Raw genomic sequence first — 17,117 nt, 5'->3', positions numbered from 1 at the left:
AGCAGGGGACCCCAAACTTCCCTTTCCCGGGCCACATTAACCAGCTCTGACTGGGGGATCCCGAGGCGTTCCCAGGCCAGAGTAGAGATATAATCTCTCCATCTAGTCCTGGGTCTTCCCCGTGGTCTCCTCCCAGCTGGTCGTGCCTGGAACACCTCCCAAGGGAGGCGCCCAGGAGGCATCCTTGCTAGATGCCCGAACCACCTCAACTGGCTCCTTTCGACGCAAAGGAGCAAGGACTCTACTCCGAGTCCCTCACGGATGACTGAGCTTCTTACCCTATCTCTAAGGGAGACGCCAGCCACCCTCCTGAGGAAACCCATTTCGGCCGCTTGCACCCGCCAAAGGCATCGAAGAATATGTTACCTCACTAAAATGTTGTTTGAGTATATCAAAGACAAGCTTGGAGTCTTCAGCAGGCCTTAAAGATGGAATGCTGCGCAGGGTGACCTTGACAACATCTCTAGCTTTTCCCATCAATCTTGAAATTATTTCTTGGGAATGCTCATGAGGCGGGACACCCCTCTTATTTAGGTAAGCATCCATGATTTCCTCCCATTCATGTACTGTGTGTTTGTCGGTTCCATCACCCCTGAAGTGTGGTGGCTCCTTCACATCTGACTGCATCACTAACTTCACCCCAGTCATGTTTAACTCAGAGAGACCCGGGCCCGTGTTCAAACTAGGTGCATGAGTAGTTCGATCTTCTTGGCTACCTGCAGTTTTCTGCATCTGGCTTGCAATACTCTCTCCAATTTGGTTGGCTAACTGTGTTATGAGATCCCCTATGTCTGGATAACTCATGTCTGGACTAGGCATGTGCTGTCTGGGAGAAAGTACATCGGTGTGCATGTGAGTGGAAGAGAATGCAGGGTGGCCTACTACACTAGCACCCCTTACTGAAGTTGATTCTACTTCACCAAAAAGCTTGCCCCGCCCGGAGCTTACTGCCCCAGCACCCCTAACTGGAGTTGAGTATACGTCTCCCAAAAGCTTGCCCCGTCTGAAGCTTACTGAACCAGTACCCCCATCATGGCCAAATGGTATCTTAACATTTTTACCATCAGTCATCTTAGCTAGGTTTGTTATCTCTTAACCAAAGCTAATAAGAGGTAAGTGAATACTCAACATACACAAAAAAAACAGGATAAAAATGAACTTGTGAAGACTAAAGCACCAACAACACTTAACACTCACAATATATGCAGTATTTGTCACAGCATTAATGTCTCTGAAGTGTGTTAGTACTTGTTACAGCATCAGTGTCCTTGAAATGTTAATACTTGCTGCAGCAACCACCGGCGATCACGCTGACGATGATCTGAAGCGGAGAAATCCGGGTCACGGCACCAATGTAGCCGGAACGGTCTGCAGGTCCCGACCACACTGCGTTGTGTTCTGGTGCACAATCAGACGCTGGACACTGGCATGTCTTGTTGAACTCAGGTTTATTCCTGTTTTGAGCCCAGAGAGAGCAAAATGCTGTCATATGGGTTTTATCCTCATAGAAAAACACCTCTCGCAGTCAGGTTCAGTGCAGACTCATTATAAACATGAAAATAACTCAAAACATGTAAATCAAATAAGACACAATAAAAAAAATATTTTACAGACCCCTATGGCTGTCATGAAAATTACACTGTACCACAATCACCTCACACAATATACTTAAAATGAATACTATAATTACTGAACACGGTAATGGGAGTACAACACATATACACATACCTGTTTTGAGCCCAGAGAGAGCAAAATGCTGTCATATGGGTTTTATCCTCATAGAAAAACACCTAACATGAGAAAAGGACAAGCTTACATGTGGATCCCACGGGAAGATAAAACGGCGACACCAGCACACACACATGTTTAGCTAGTGAGCTTACCCTCTCAAAACTCACTTTACAAGTAAAAAGCACGACAGAAAATGACCCAGTTCGTCTGTCCTAATGATACTATGCAAGAGTAAACTGCTCTGTGTAATTAAATCAACATTAAAACATTAGAATTCACACTTTACATCGCGCCACTTTAGATACATACCTCTCGCAGTCAGGTTCAGTGCAGACTGACGAGAGAGCGGAGGAGACGCAGTACGTCTGCTAACAACCACCAGAGGGCGCTGTAGCACAAACTAAAACAGTACTCCCAATACCAAGGATAAACTTAGGAACAACACAACAAGTGAGGGATTTTGGTGAAATTAATACATATTGCAATAAAACACATAACATAAGAAATAAAAATTACAAATATTATTTACTGTCACTTCTTCTATCTGTTACACAAACAGAGCTAATGCTAGCTAGTTCTGCCACCACATTGACTGCAAACAACCTAAATTGCTAAGAAGTGAAAGTCAATTGTTCGTTCCATTGCAACATCAGCGCCCAGCAGCAGAGTTACGCTTCCACCATTTTGGACCGAAAGCAACTACCGGACGCCAGTACAACGTAGAAGAGGGTCCAATAGACCACAGACCATGGATGTAGAAGATGTGTGTCCTGGTCTTTTGCCCTGCATGTTAGTAAATATCCTACAACTCCATTCAATTCTGTTGATGTCGTGCTACTAGCACTACTAGCTACTGGCCGATAGCCGGTTGTTTGGGAACAGAGACGTTAATACGTCCACCACGGTACAGGCTTATACCATACAGTCCATGGGTGTATTAGAAGATAATAAAAGTGATGAATTACAACCAATATATCCATTATTACAGCCACATACAGCTAGCAGGAAGCTGGTAGAACCTCATATGTCATATGAGCGTGCAGGGCGGTGCGGTCCCGTGGGTCTGATGCACGTTCTTTATGGCGAGGAAAATAACTCTGGATTCAGCTGTTAGTTCATTTTACAACTTTAGGACATAATGATTTAAATGAGGGCTATTTAAGAGTTCCTACTGGCAAGTTGATTTACCTAAAAAAAAATGATTCTCTGATTTACAGACGTATCTTTATACACCCATGGACACAGACTCATTGGCGTTTTCAGTCCAAAATGGCGGCAGCGCTACCGCAGTGCCATCTAGCGGCTGTTGTTGAAAAAGCACCAGAGTTTCATCTCTTTGCTTCTTTACTCTTTGTTAACTGTTACATACGTGTTGCTAACTGTTAGTTCTCTGTGTTCAGGGTCTACGTAAGCGTGAGTTGCTTCGGGAGGTTTTACTGGGGCTGTTAATCGATTCAAATATTTAATCGTATGATTGTCCGTAGTTGATAGCAAATTAATCGCACTCTTTTTTATCTGTTCAAAATGTACCTTAAAGGGAGATTTACTGCATTTAGCATAAAACAATATGCTCAGATCATAACATGGCAAACTGCAGCCCAACAGACAACAACAGCTGTCAGTGTGTCAGTGTGCTGACTTGACTATGACTTGCCCCCAAACTGCATGTGATTATCATAAAGTGGGCATGTCTGTAAAGAGGAGACTCGTGGGTACCCATAGAACCCATTTACATTCACTGATCTGGAGGTCAGAGGTCAAGGGACCCCTTTGAACATGGACATGACAGTTTTTCCTTGCCAAAATTTAACATAAGTTCAGAGCGTTATTTAACCTCCTTCCTGACAAGCTAGTATGACATGGTTGTTACCAATGAATTCATTTGTTTTTTTAGTTTCATATAATACCAGTATCTGCACTCTAGCACAAAAGCTGTTTTGTCTCATGGGTCTGTCTCTGATCTGTTATTTTTAATTTGACCGACAGTCATTACTGCTACAGTACCTGTTGACCAAGGCTACAGCTGTCCTCTATACATACAGACATATAAGGGTGTCACGATCATTTTTTTGGCCACGATCACGATCAGAGTCCTTTTATCATTCGCTATCTGCTGATAGAGTCCCGTAAAGGAACAAAACTGAATTATTAACCTGATTAAAAAATAGCATGTAACAATAAGATGTTATATTACTAAAGTTAGTTTCATGTTAGCAGCACTAAAGCATGTTAAATTAACTACTTAATTAAAAAATAACATCAGCTGTTTTAAAATAATGTCCTATTATTATTAACATGTACCGTCAGCAGCCAGACTGATCATGTCTGTACCTGAACACACACTCACCGTCAGTTTATTTCAAGATAGACAAGCAAATGTACACGGTATGATAACCTTCAGTTTCAATACTGCGGTATAACGTCACAGCTCTGCTCCCTGCATCTAATTACTTTCAAACTGTGATAACGTTTCAATGGTCCATTATGTTGTGAACTCTGCAGTCCTGTTTTGACCTGTGCAAACAGAGCTAATGCTAGCTAGCTCTGCTACCACATTAACTGCAAACAACGTAAATTGCTAAGAAGTGAAAGTCAATTGTTCGTTCCATTGCAACATCAGCACCCAGCAGCAGAGCTACGCTTCCACCATTTTGGACCGAAAGCAACTACCGGACGCCAGTACAACGTAGAAGAAGGTCCAATAGACCACAGACCATGGATGTAGAAGAGGGTCCAATAGACCACAGACCATGGATGTAGAAGAGGGTCCAATAGACCACAGACCATGGATGTAGAAGAGGGTCTACTAGACCACAGACCATGGATGTAGAAGAGGGTCCAATAGACCACAGACCATGGATGTAGAAGAGGGTCCAATAGACCACAGACCATGGATGTAGAAGAGGGTCCAATAGACCACAGACCATGGATGTAGAAGAGGGTCCAATAGACCACAGACCATGGATGTAGAAGAGGTTGTGTCCTGTGCTTTTGCCCTGCATGTTAGTAAATATCCTACAACTCCATTAAATTCTGTTGATGTCGTGCTACTAGCACTACTAGCTACTGGCCGATAGCCGGTTGTTTGGGAACAGAGACGTTAATACGTCCACCACGGTACAGGCTTATACCATACAGTCCATGGGTGTATTAGAAGATAATAAAAGTGATGAATTACAACCAATATATCCATTATTACAGCCACATACAGCTAGCAGGAAGCTGGTAGAACCCCATATGTCATATGAGCGTGCAGGGCGGTGCGGTCCCGTGGGTCTGATGCACGTTCTTTATGGCGAGGAAAATAACTCTGGATTCAGCTGTTAGTTCATTTTACAACTTTAGGACATAATGATTTAAATGAGGGCTATTTAAGAGTTCCTACTGGGAAGTTGATTTACCTAAAAAAAAATGATTCTCTGATTTACAGACGTATCTTTATACACCCATGGACACAGACTCATTGGCGTTTTCAGTCCAAAATGGCGGCAGCGCTACCGCAGTGCCATCTAGCGGCTGTTGTTGAAAAAGCACCAGAGTTTCATCTCTTTGCTTCTTTACTCTTTGTTAACTGTTACATACGTGTTGCTAACTGTTAGTTCTCTGTGTTCAGGGTCTACGTAAGCGTGAGTTGCTTCGGGAGGTTTTACTAGGGCTGTTAATCGATTCAAATATTTAATCGTATGATTGTCCGTAGTTGATTGCAAATTAATCGCACTCTTTTTTATTTGTTCAAAATGTACCTTAAAGGGAGATTTACTGCATTTAGCATAAAACAATATGCTCAGATCATAACATGGCAAACTGCAGCCTAACAGGCAACAACAGCTGTCAGTGTGTCAGTGTGCTGACTTGACTATGACTTGCCCCAAACTGCATGTGATTATCATAAAGTGGGCATGTCTGTAAAGGGGAGACTCGTGGGTACCCATAGAACCCATTTACATTCACTGATCTGGAGGTCAGAGGTCAAGGGACCCCTTCGAAAATGGACATGACAGTTTTTCCTTGCCAAAATTTAACATAAGTTCAGAGCGTTATTTAACCTCCTTCTTGACAAGCTAGTATGACATGGTTGTTACCAATGAATTCATTTGTTTTTTTTAGTTTCATATAATACCAGTATCTGCACTCTAGCACAAAAGCTGTTTTGTCTCATGGGTCTGTCTCTGATCTGTTATTTTTAATTTGACCGACAGTCATTACTGCTACAGTACCTGTTGACCAAGGCTACAGCTGTCCTCTATACATACAGACATATAAGGGTGTCCCGATCATTTTCTTGACCCGATCACGATCAGAGTCCTTTTATCATTCGCTATCTGCTGATAGAGTCCCTTAAAGGAACAAAACTGAATTATTAACCTGATTAAAAAATAGCATGTAACAATAAGATGTTATATTACTAAAGTTAGTTTCATGTTAGCAGCACTATAGCATGTTAAATTAACTACTTAATTAAAAAATAACATCAGCTGTGAGCTTTTAAAATAATGTCCTATTATTATTAACATGTACCGTCAGCAGCCAGACTGATCATGTCTGTACCTTAACACACACTCACTGTCAGTTTATTTCAAGATAGACATACAAATGTACACGGTATGATAACCTTCAGTTTTAATACTGCGGTATAACGTCACAGCCCTGCTCCCTGCATCTAATTACTTTCAAACTGTGATAACGTTTCAATGGTCCATTATGTTGTGAACGCTGCAGTCCTGTTTTGACCTGTGCAAACAGAGCTAATGCTAGCTAGTTCTGCCACCACATTGACTGCAAACAACGTAAATTGCTAAGAAGTGAAAGTCAATTGTTCGTTCCATTTTAACATCAGCGCCCAACAGCAGAGTTACGCTTCCACCATTTTGGACTGAAAGCGACAACCGGACGGCAATAAAACATCCGCCTACAAAGTGCCGTACAAAAGTAAAACTAAATTATTTCTATTCTATTGTCATATTTAATGACTTTACCAACATGGCCTGTGTTGAATAATACAAATATTATAAATATGCATACTATTATAACTATTTACTTACGCTCTTAAAGTGAGCCTAGGACATAAATGGAAGTTAGAAAAATCCAGCACACAGATTTTGAGAGCAATCTCAATCTCAATAGCAGGACAGACTAGAGGAGCATGTCTAAATAGGGCAAAACACACATAATAGAGTAAAAATGGATCATTCTACAACATGACTAACTACCTTCATTCTAATGCATATCAAACATTTTCAGATGTATAACACGATGTAATTTTGCTATGAGAATCAAATACACTGTAAATAAGACAACATGGCTCTTACAGATGTTATAATAATAATCATCCAGTGTATCGAGTGGTAGAGGTCCCGGGTTCAAATCCCGGATGAGCCCCCAATTTGTCACAACCTGGCTCTCAAAGCCATGACAAATAGGGAGACACACCGTGGATCTTACAGATGTTACAATAATCATCATCCAGTGTAGTCGTACCATTGCAATTCCTGTAGAGACTCCATAAATGAGGCGCACCGCCGCTCAAAGCACCATCGTTGCCATCCTCCACCAAAACCTGCAGACAGACACAGCTGTTGGATTAAATAACCTCTATTGAGTTGAGCAGAAACACCCTACAACGGCACGATATGGTCTGTGTACAGTCCACTTACATAGGAAGAAATTAAGGAAGTTCAACAGTGGGTGTAAGATACAGTAAGACAACTCATTATAGTTTCATATAATGAGGAAGTAATAAACTTCTTCAAGTCGACTCCAAACCAGGTGACAAATTGAGGACATAAAAGAGCAAAATCTCTGTTACTTACCCACCAGTTTGTAGCATTAAACCAACCTTAAAATCCAGCCTTGGTGAAAATATCAAAACATCAAATGTTGAGCTACTGACACAGCTAAAAGTGTCAAAGTGTTTGTTTTAACAAACATGAGCACAGAAAAACACAACTGTGATCATTGAATTGTCTGTTTATGAATCTGAGATACTTCAAATTTCAAGTAGTGTTGAAATAATTGCTTTTAATTAGGTGAGTGGCAGTTAATTTCTTGCATTAGTAAGTTCACTTTCTACTTGGCAAACAAATAGCCACACCACAGATAGAGCCTGTGGGAAACAGTATCAGTTAAAAAAGCACAAAGCACCGAAAGAGCCCTTCAGCTGGCTCATTGACTGTAATGTTATTTCACCTCAACAAAACATAAATGTGGAGAAAAGTAATTCTTTAACTTTATCTACACAACTGCCATGTCTTCATCTCCATCAAAGTCTTGGGGTGCCCAAAGTGAAATGATTTCAGCAATACAACTTGCGGATTTTGACTGTGGATGTTTTTTTCAAGTACAGTAGTACCTCTCTCTGTGTTATCACCAGTTATCTCTAACAATGACTCATCACGTTCAGACCCTTCAGACACACACAGGTGATTCTGATTAGCTGATTAAGGCCTAGTCCACATGCACACAGGTATTTTTGTAAACATTGTTTTTCCTCCTTCATTCTCAAAAACAAATCTCTGACGAGACCAAAATGCAAAAACACAATTGATGCGCTGTCACACACGCAAATTTGATTATTGCATTTTAATTTTATTTTTGCTCATATAACACATACATATGTGGGAAATCATGACGCTATTGTAGAATTACAATTTCATTTTCAAGTTTACATTATCATTTGAATAAAGTCCCCTTCCATAGGGATTGAGTATGCAATGTCCACCATCAGGAAACATGAATGACATCACCAGGGAGAACGGAGGTAACTGGAGGAACAAGAATGAAGATAAAAATCCCCAGACCTGAGCTTCCCCGCCCATCTCCCTACCTTTACCTGATTTCATCATCAGCCTCTACAGTACTTATACCAGCCTCTTTCTGCTATCTGTCACCAGTTTCGTGGAACCTGGTCACCTGTCACCTACCTACCTGCCAGCCTGCCAGCCTGCCAGCCTGACCCTCTGCCTGATCCCTGGACTTCTGAACCTTGTGAGTTGTTGCAACTTACCCATACATTAACTGAACTGATCATGTCTGCTTTTGTCTGTGTTTGGGTCTTTCCCTTGTTGCCTTGCACACGCCAGCACACATCAGTAGTGATAACAGATTTTCTCTCAAAAACTTTAAACTCAATTTTTTTTACTTTATCTTCATTCATGTTATGTTTTTGATTAAAATATACATTTTTAAAAAGTGTCTAACCTACCTGCTGTGTCTACACTGACCAATAAACCTATAATATTATGATTATTATTATTATTATTATTATTATTATTATTATACTGATACATTCCCAAACTTCCCGACTGCAAAAAATGATTTTCCATGAGCAGACAATCTAAAGATGCTCATCTTTCACATGATCAAAGTCTTGTTTTTCTGTGCTCATGTTCTTTAAAACAAACACTGCCTTTTAGCTGTCTGAGTAGCTCAACATTTGATGATCTGATATTTTAAATAACAATGCTTCTGTTGTGTGTTTCATCTGCAGCTGAAGCTGAGTGTTGCTGACGATGGCTAAACCAGGTAAAGTGAAGCTGCCGTCACAGTATGATATTTCCATGCTGCTGTTTCTTTTCGTCATTTAAAATGGGATGAATAGAAATTGCTTATTACAAAAAACTATAACAAGCAAAAAATCCTATGGAACTAGAAGAGTGACAGTAAATGTTGGCATTGAAAACAGAACTTGAACTGAAAAAGGAAAGATTGGAATTGAAGAAGTTCCAGTGAAAAATAAAACACAAGCATTAAAAAAATACTTGATATTATTTTGATTAAGTTTAACAAGACTTATTGTGTGAATACTGTAATACAGCGTTCACAGTATGTTATCCAAATCTTTATTATTCTGCTTCTTCTTCTATTTCTTCCGTACGTTTTTTGGACTCTAACTACTTCTGCATACTTTCAGCTACAGAAACTGTTCAACTATCAAAATATTCATCTCTTTAAGGACATCAGTGCTTACATTCACAAACTAATAGTTAGCTAAATGATATGCTCCTAAGTAACACAGTTACTAGTTATCTTGACATGCAAACCAGGGGTGTAATGATTCATCTACTACATCGATGTATCGATTTATATTCCTACGATCCAACTACATCGACAGGTACTCAACAAGTTGTCCTTAACGGGGATGTATATCGACCTATAATCAATTGGCAAAGTAAATTATTGATTGCATCGATACTAAGAATTTACACCTTGTATATAAGCACGTCAAACGTAATATGAATGTATTTTTTTCATAGTTTTGATAGTAAATAAATGTAAAATGTTACTCCGGTTCACTCTCCCTGTGTAGCGGCAGGCTGATAGAGAGGAAGAGCCAGACAAGTGAGAGATATTCAAGCCGGGTTTAAGGTCGAGTGTGTGGAAACAGTTTGACTTTTGCATAAAGGGAGATGTCCTAAATCACCCGCTGTTTGCAGAATATGCAAAGGCCAGATAAATAAAACGGAACCACGACCAATCTTTCCACGCACCTACTGTGACACCAGTATTATTGCTCTACCATTTATATTGAAAAGGAGAACAGAAGCAGGTGCTTAAACTACGGTGACCAGACGTCCCGGTTTGTCCGGGACTGTCCCGGTTTGTCCGGGACTGTCCCGGTTTCAAGTTAGGTGTCACGAGTCCAGACAAATATCTGTCAAACAGTCGCATGTCCCAGTTTTCAACAGTCACTAACTAATTGTCCCGGTTTTCGCAAGAATCAAAATAACAATATTATGCTTACATAGACGTTTATCATGTTCCACTCATTAATTAATTTATGCGCACGAGATAAGAGCCAGCACAGCGCATCGCTGCTGTCTTTAACTATATAGTGATGTTGTCTGGCAACAATTACGCACAGACACGTCTGATCCGCTGGTTACATTTTGTGCAGTTTTGAACCACAGAGTCCTCCGTGCTTATGAGCACATCAAACGTGTTGTTTTGATTAATTATACACAGTTCCTTCTGCGCATCAACAGGCATTTCGCTCCTCTCATAACTCCCTCAGGACCGGCCGTTCATGTCAGTCTTTCACCCGGTGTCTCCATCCTGGACAAAATGTCTGAGCTCCACAATTTAATTATAATAGCCTGAGGCTGAGCCGAGCAACATGATGTGATCAAAATGGTTCAGGTTCAAAACTAAAGTTGAAAAATAATGTATGTAGTCCCAGACAACAATATGCTTCCTCTGAGAGAAACTCTCTACAGGACTCCCAAACTGTCAGTAGGTCATGAGGGGGATAGCCCTGTGATTAAAGGGGGAGAAAGTAATGAATGTGATACAGTAAGTCATAATTGTCACAGCCGCTAATGCACCCCCTATAATAATGCCTTCTTTTTCATCCCACCCTATGCTCAAATGCGCTACAGGTGCACCATGTTAGCCATTGTGTGAGCGCATGAACGTGTGTGCGCACGATGGCTAGATTAAACCACTGTTCATTCGACCTGAAGAGAAGTTGGTTGCATTTTATTTTTTGTTAAATATTATTGCTCTACCTTTTGCTTTGAAAATGAGAACATCATTTAACTTGAATTTGATCTTTTGTTAAATATTGCACTGTCTTTTGTATGAGTTATATGTATTTGCCATTAATCGTTGTGTTTACTTATTTATATCCATAATTAATTTATCCCTGATTCCCTTACAAGAAAAACTTTGAGGAATCCTGACCTGCATTGTGCAGTATCAGCTATTTATTTCACACTGATAGAATTTTTGGCAAAAAAGGTATTGTGTCGATTTCAAGTCATTGAATTGAATCGTATCATATCGTATTGCTCTATATGAGCCAATATCGTCCTTGAACCGTATCGGAATCATGGAAAATTATAATAACGCATCGTTGTAAAAACGTATCACCGTTACACCCCTAATGCTAAACATTGCAGCTTATGTTAGAGCAGTTGAACACACAGTTGAGTCCATTCCTAACACTTTTTCCAAACTCTTTAAATGAGTTTTACGGTGTATGCACAACGCTTCAACATGTGGAGAAATCCAGAGCTTGACAGACCTCCATGCCTAGTTACGGTTGCTAAGCTATGATTGGACAATCACTGTTTGGGCGAGGGGTTAAGCTATGGTCAGTTTGGCTTCTTCTAAAATTCATGACAATTTGATAAGTGATTTAAAAATAATTTTGAGATAAATGTTTTGCTTTTCGCTCTCCATTGGCCAGTTTTTGTTTTGCCCTATAAAGCATTTATTTCAAGCTTGTCTATTTTCAAAAAGCTTTGGGAATACATCGATTTATTAGTGATGTCATTTGGTTTATACTTAACATTGTTCCTATCTGTGCTTTCTCAAAGTGACCCTTGAAGAAACCAACCTGGAATGGCAGACCTTTAACGGCTCTATTCCCAACGGAGCAGTTTCAATCTACAACGGATACGAACAACGCACCGACTACGTTGCCAAACATGGGATTGAGGCCGGCTTCTTCTGCCCTTCCCTGGATTCTTACTGCCACTACGCCTATGGAGACAAAGAGCATCGTGTCTCCCAATTTCAGATCCTGGTGAACAAAGACGACTTTGAGTCTTTGAAGTGGAAGAATGGCTCCTACGGTTCAGTGCCTGCAAATGCAGTATACACATCCCCCAATGACATGTATGTTGGGAAGAACGAGTATGGTCTTGGGAAGGTGCATGTTAAAAATGAGGCCTTCTTCCTTCCCTGGGGAGGTAAAGAGTATTGGTACAAGAACTACCAGGTTCTGACCTTTAACTCAGATGTAATCAGCGAGCACATTTCTGATGTCAAGTATAAAACTGATAATCTTAATATCATTAAGTATCCTCCAGAGATCTTGAAAAATTCTACAGTCATCAACAAAAGCGACCATCCAGTGACACAGACAGCCACCCTCTCAGAGGCAACCGTAGAAGAGCAAAGGTGGGACACCAGCTTTTCCATAACAGCGGGCGTCACGACTAGCATCACTGCCGGAATCCCAGATATTGCCTCTGCAACTGTTGGGTTTAGTGTGGAGACAACCCTCCAGTTCTCGAAGGGGACCACTCATAAAAAGTCAACCACCCACTCTGTTGCTGTTGAGTGCACAGTCCCACCACACCACTCCTGCAAAGTCAATATGGTGGCTCATAAGTACGGGGCAGACATCCCTTACACTGCACGCCTCAAACGCACCTACAGGAACGGGGAGACCAAGTGGACGTCCATCACCGGGACCTACAAAGGCGTCCAAGTGGGAGAAGTCTTGGCTGTGGTGGATCCCTGTCAATCTCTGTAGGCCCTCTCCCTGAAAGCATAATGGAAGAGGCTCCATGAGTTACAGTACCTGACATATTGTATGTTGGATACCCGTAATGAAAACCTAAAAAAAAATAAGTTTTATTTTTGCTTTAATTTGGCATTTAATGATTTCTTCAGTTTTTCAACAAATTGTTTACCAGGCACCAAATGTATTTTTGAGGTTTCACCTATAATGTCAGAGACACACACCCCTAAAACCTACCCTAATTCAGAGTTTAACCAATTAATTAATTAGTTTAATTGACTAACCAATTGAAAATTACAGAAATACTTGGAAACATTGTTGTGAAACTGGTGACTCAGTATGATTTCCTTTCTTCTATTGAGCTTAGAGTGATTTAGTCTCAGATATGATTTTATTCCACATATATAATCCCATATGTCTTTGTGCTCATTTAATAGTGATAACAAGTATTTGATTTTCTTTCATTCTTCAATATGTAATCCTGTGTGCTTTTATATTCACTGGTTGGTAAAAATATGTAAGAAAGTTTTCTTTGCTAAAGGTCTTATGATCTAATAGTTTGTTGATGTTTAGGTTGTTAACCATACATGGATCTGGAGTAAAAAAGTATAAATGAAGGGAGACAACAGATTATAGGAGGCTTTTTTGACTCTGAGGATATTTTTGACTTTTTCTTTTGGGCATTTTGAAGCTTTTGGGGATCTTTTGAGATTTTACTGGGTGTTTTGGTTCCTTTTCGTATCATTCAATTCATGTAACTTGTAATCTTCATATTATCTTTAAAAACCAATAAAACTGGATTGTATTCTGTACATTCCAACCAAAGTCTTGTCTTGCTCATCTCTGAGGGTGTCTGCTTGGTGTCCTTAAGGTAAGGTAAGAGAGCCCTTCCCCTGGGATAGGCTGGCAGTTAAAATGTAATTGTTATGAATTACAATAGCAAAGCTGAATACTTGCTAAGGTTTAAGTTGTGTTGTTTCCTTTGTCTTGACTTGCTAAACGGGGTTAGCTTGGTTTGTTTGATGTCCTACTGATTGAGTTGTGTTTTATGTTGCTTATGTTATCAAGGCTTAAACATAGTTGTGTGTTTTAGTGTACATTAGGTGTTAGATTGGCATCCAAATTAGGGGTGATGGGGCCAGGGTCCTGAAGCTGCCCTTCATAAACGAGCGAGGTTCCCTACCGACATAGGGTCCCTCCTCCAGGATGGACTTTAAAAACTCCAGGAGTACTTCCAGTCTCCCAACACCTATTGCATACACATTTCTGTAGCCTACTAAAATGCAAGACCTGAAATAAGCAATACATCAGCAGCTGGTGTTTTTAAGCCTTGCTGAACTCCTGCCTCCCTGAGCAGGCTGAGACAGTTGGATAGTAACAGGTTATTGAGTCTCTCTTGCAGTTCTATTGTCTAGTTGAAGTGTGAACATACAAATTTAAGATGATGAGACATAATTTTATTGTTATTCCACAAAAAAAAATCATTAAGAAGAGCACCTTTTTATGGAGCTTGTCTGGGTAGTGGAAAGTTATGTAACAGGTATGTCACCAGTTCTGCTGCATAATTAGGAAATGAATGTTAGTATTTTAGGGGAAGGCAATAAATAACGAAAATAACACATTTTAAGTTGCCCAACTGGCCATCTGCCTACTTGCTGCATATATCAAATGAAACTTTGCAGATTTTTCTTATAGTGAGTGAAGTATTAGTGCTGGATCATCCAAATTCTATCAAAAGTTTGGTGTGCAACGATGTTCATGGCGGGCTGTAGCAAGTAGACGTTTGCATGAAGCATAATGGGATTGAACATCATAGAATGAAGCTCGTCAGTAAAAACTTCCTTCATGTCTTCATCTGAATTTGAAATAGCACAACAATATGTTATCAGAAAAATAAAATTACAGTTGATTGATTTTATATAAAATAAAATTAATCTAATGTTAATTAAATTATTTAAACTGAATGTAAAAAGAAATGCTTTGTACTTTTAATTCTACCTGCAATCAGTTGATAGACAATACAAAAAAAATCATATCAAATATAAAATCAAATAAATAAATTTGACTTATTTCATAATATTTTCCTGCCTTTTGTCAGTTTTGGGGCTAAATACATATGGCATCAAAAAGTGTTACAAATAAAGAAGCTGTGTTAAAAAGGTATGACGCCTATGAGAATATACAGTGTTAGGGAATAAAACAGGTTTCTATTTGCTTTATAACTTAGAATTATTTCTATATTTTGAGAAAAATTGGACAAAGTTTCTCAGTTAGTTGTCAGCCACAGCTCTTCAGGTTAAGTGAGTGAGTTTTGTAGTAATGTATCTCCATTTAACTAATCTCTGCAGATGCTCATGAAGCAGCTGAAATATCAAATAAATCCAGTAGATGGCACTGAATGAAAACTTACTGATCTATTGAGCAGGTATGCTGAAACATCAGCACACTGTCTGCTTTACACTTAGTTTGAAATACAAAAATAAACGTTTTGTTAATTACTACACACGGTGTACCCCTTACACACACTCACTTATGTCTTTTTTTCAAGATAGATATGCAAATGTACACGGTATAATAATCTTCAGTTTAAATACTGCGGTATAACGTCACAGTCCTGCTCCCTGCATCTAAATACTTTCAAACTGTGATAACGTTTCAATGGTCCATTATGTTGTGAACTCTGCAGTCCTGTTTTGACCTGTGCAAATGTAGCCGGAACGGTCTGCAGGTCCCGACCACACTGCGTTGTGTTCTGGTGCACAATCAGACGCTGGACACTGGCATGTCTTGTTGAACTCAGGTTTATTCCTGTTTTGAGCCCAGAGAGAGCAAAATGCTGTCATATGGGTTTTATCCTCATAGAAAAACACCTCTCGCAGTCAGGTTCAGTGCAGACTCATTATAAACATGAAAATAACTCAAAACATGTAAATCAAATAAGACACAATAAAAAAAATATTTTACAGACCCCTATGGCTGTCATGAAAATTACACTGTACCACAATCACCTCACACAATATACTTAAAATGAATACTATAATTACTGAACACGGTAATGGGAGTACAACACATATACACATACCTGTTTTGAGCCCAGAGAGAGCAAAATGCTGTCATATGGGTTTTATCCTCATAGAAAAACACCTAACATGAGAAAAGGACAAGCTTACATGTGGATCCCACGGGAAGATAAAACGGCGACACCAGCACACACACATGTTTAGCTAGTGAGCTTAGCCTCTCAAAACTCACTTTACAAGTAAAAAGCACGACAGAAAATGACCCAGTTCGTCTGTCCTAATGATACTATGCAAGAGTAAACTGCTCTGTGTAATTAAATCAACATTAAAACATTAGAATTCACACTTTACATCGCGCCACTTTAGATACATACCTCTCGCAGTCAGGTTCAGTGCAGACTGACGAGAGAGCGGAGGAGACGCAGTACGTCTGCTAACAACCACCAGAGGGCGCTGTAGCACAAACTAAAACAGTACTCCCAATACCAAGGATAAACTTAGGAACAACACAACAAGTGAGGGATTTTGGTGAAATTAATACATATTGCAATAAAACACATAACATAAGAAATAAAAATTACAAATATTATTTACTGTCACTTCTTCTATCTGTTACATTCACCCCTCTTTAATTTCGCCAAATCCCGAAAACATACAGAAGGTTGTGCAAGATAAATAAATCAATTTTACAAAGCACAATTTTCACATTCTTTCGGTCCAAGATAACCCTGGGAATCTAATTCCCCACACAGCATATTAGCTACTTGCTAAGTAAGTTCAGAGAAAACAGAAGTTGATCAGGCTACTGCTTCTCCTAGTATATATGATGCCTTTTACACCACATGAGATCTTGGCATTCAATCCCGTCAATGTGAACATTTTATGACCCAAAACAAAAGAAGAAATGTACTGTATAAAAACAAAACACAAAACTCATTTCTATACCTCTTCTGCCCTGTTTAAAACAAGGTGAGTAAGGACTGTGACCTACTGTTAAACCTGTCTACAATACCCTGTGTGAAAGGTTTTTGCGCCATGTTCTCTATCAGGCGATTGACTGCTTTGACAACCCTGCCTGTACGTGTTCTGACTACGTGCCTGTCAGGCCCTGAACCTTG

At 39.7% G+C, this 17,117-nt stretch overlaps 1 protein-coding gene and 1 long non-coding RNA gene across 2 annotated transcripts in view; both read left to right on the top strand.

The window, feature by feature from the left end:
• LOC141769980 (uncharacterized) overlaps positions 1 to 17,117 on the top strand; it is a 195,931-nt gene that overhangs the window by 90,182 nt on the left and 88,632 nt on the right. The gene's annotated exons all lie outside the window — the stretch shown is intronic.
• LOC141770114 (natterin-3-like) lies at positions 8,461 to 12,991 on the top strand. The gene is made up of 2 exons (XM_074639775.1): positions 8,461 to 8,488; positions 12,048 to 12,991. The coding sequence occupies exons 1-2, from the start codon at positions 8,461 to 8,463 to the stop codon at positions 12,989 to 12,991; spliced, it is 972 nt and encodes a 323-aa protein (XP_074495876.1).

The sequence above is a fragment of the Sebastes fasciatus genome, chromosome 6 (genome assembly GCF_043250625.1).
Source record: "Sebastes fasciatus isolate fSebFas1 chromosome 6, fSebFas1.pri, whole genome shotgun sequence".
NCBI classification, from domain to species: Eukaryota; Metazoa; Chordata; class Actinopteri; order Perciformes; family Sebastidae; genus Sebastes; species Sebastes fasciatus.
Note: the sequence above shows the minus strand (reverse complement) of the source record. Positions and strands in the feature narration are given on the sequence as shown.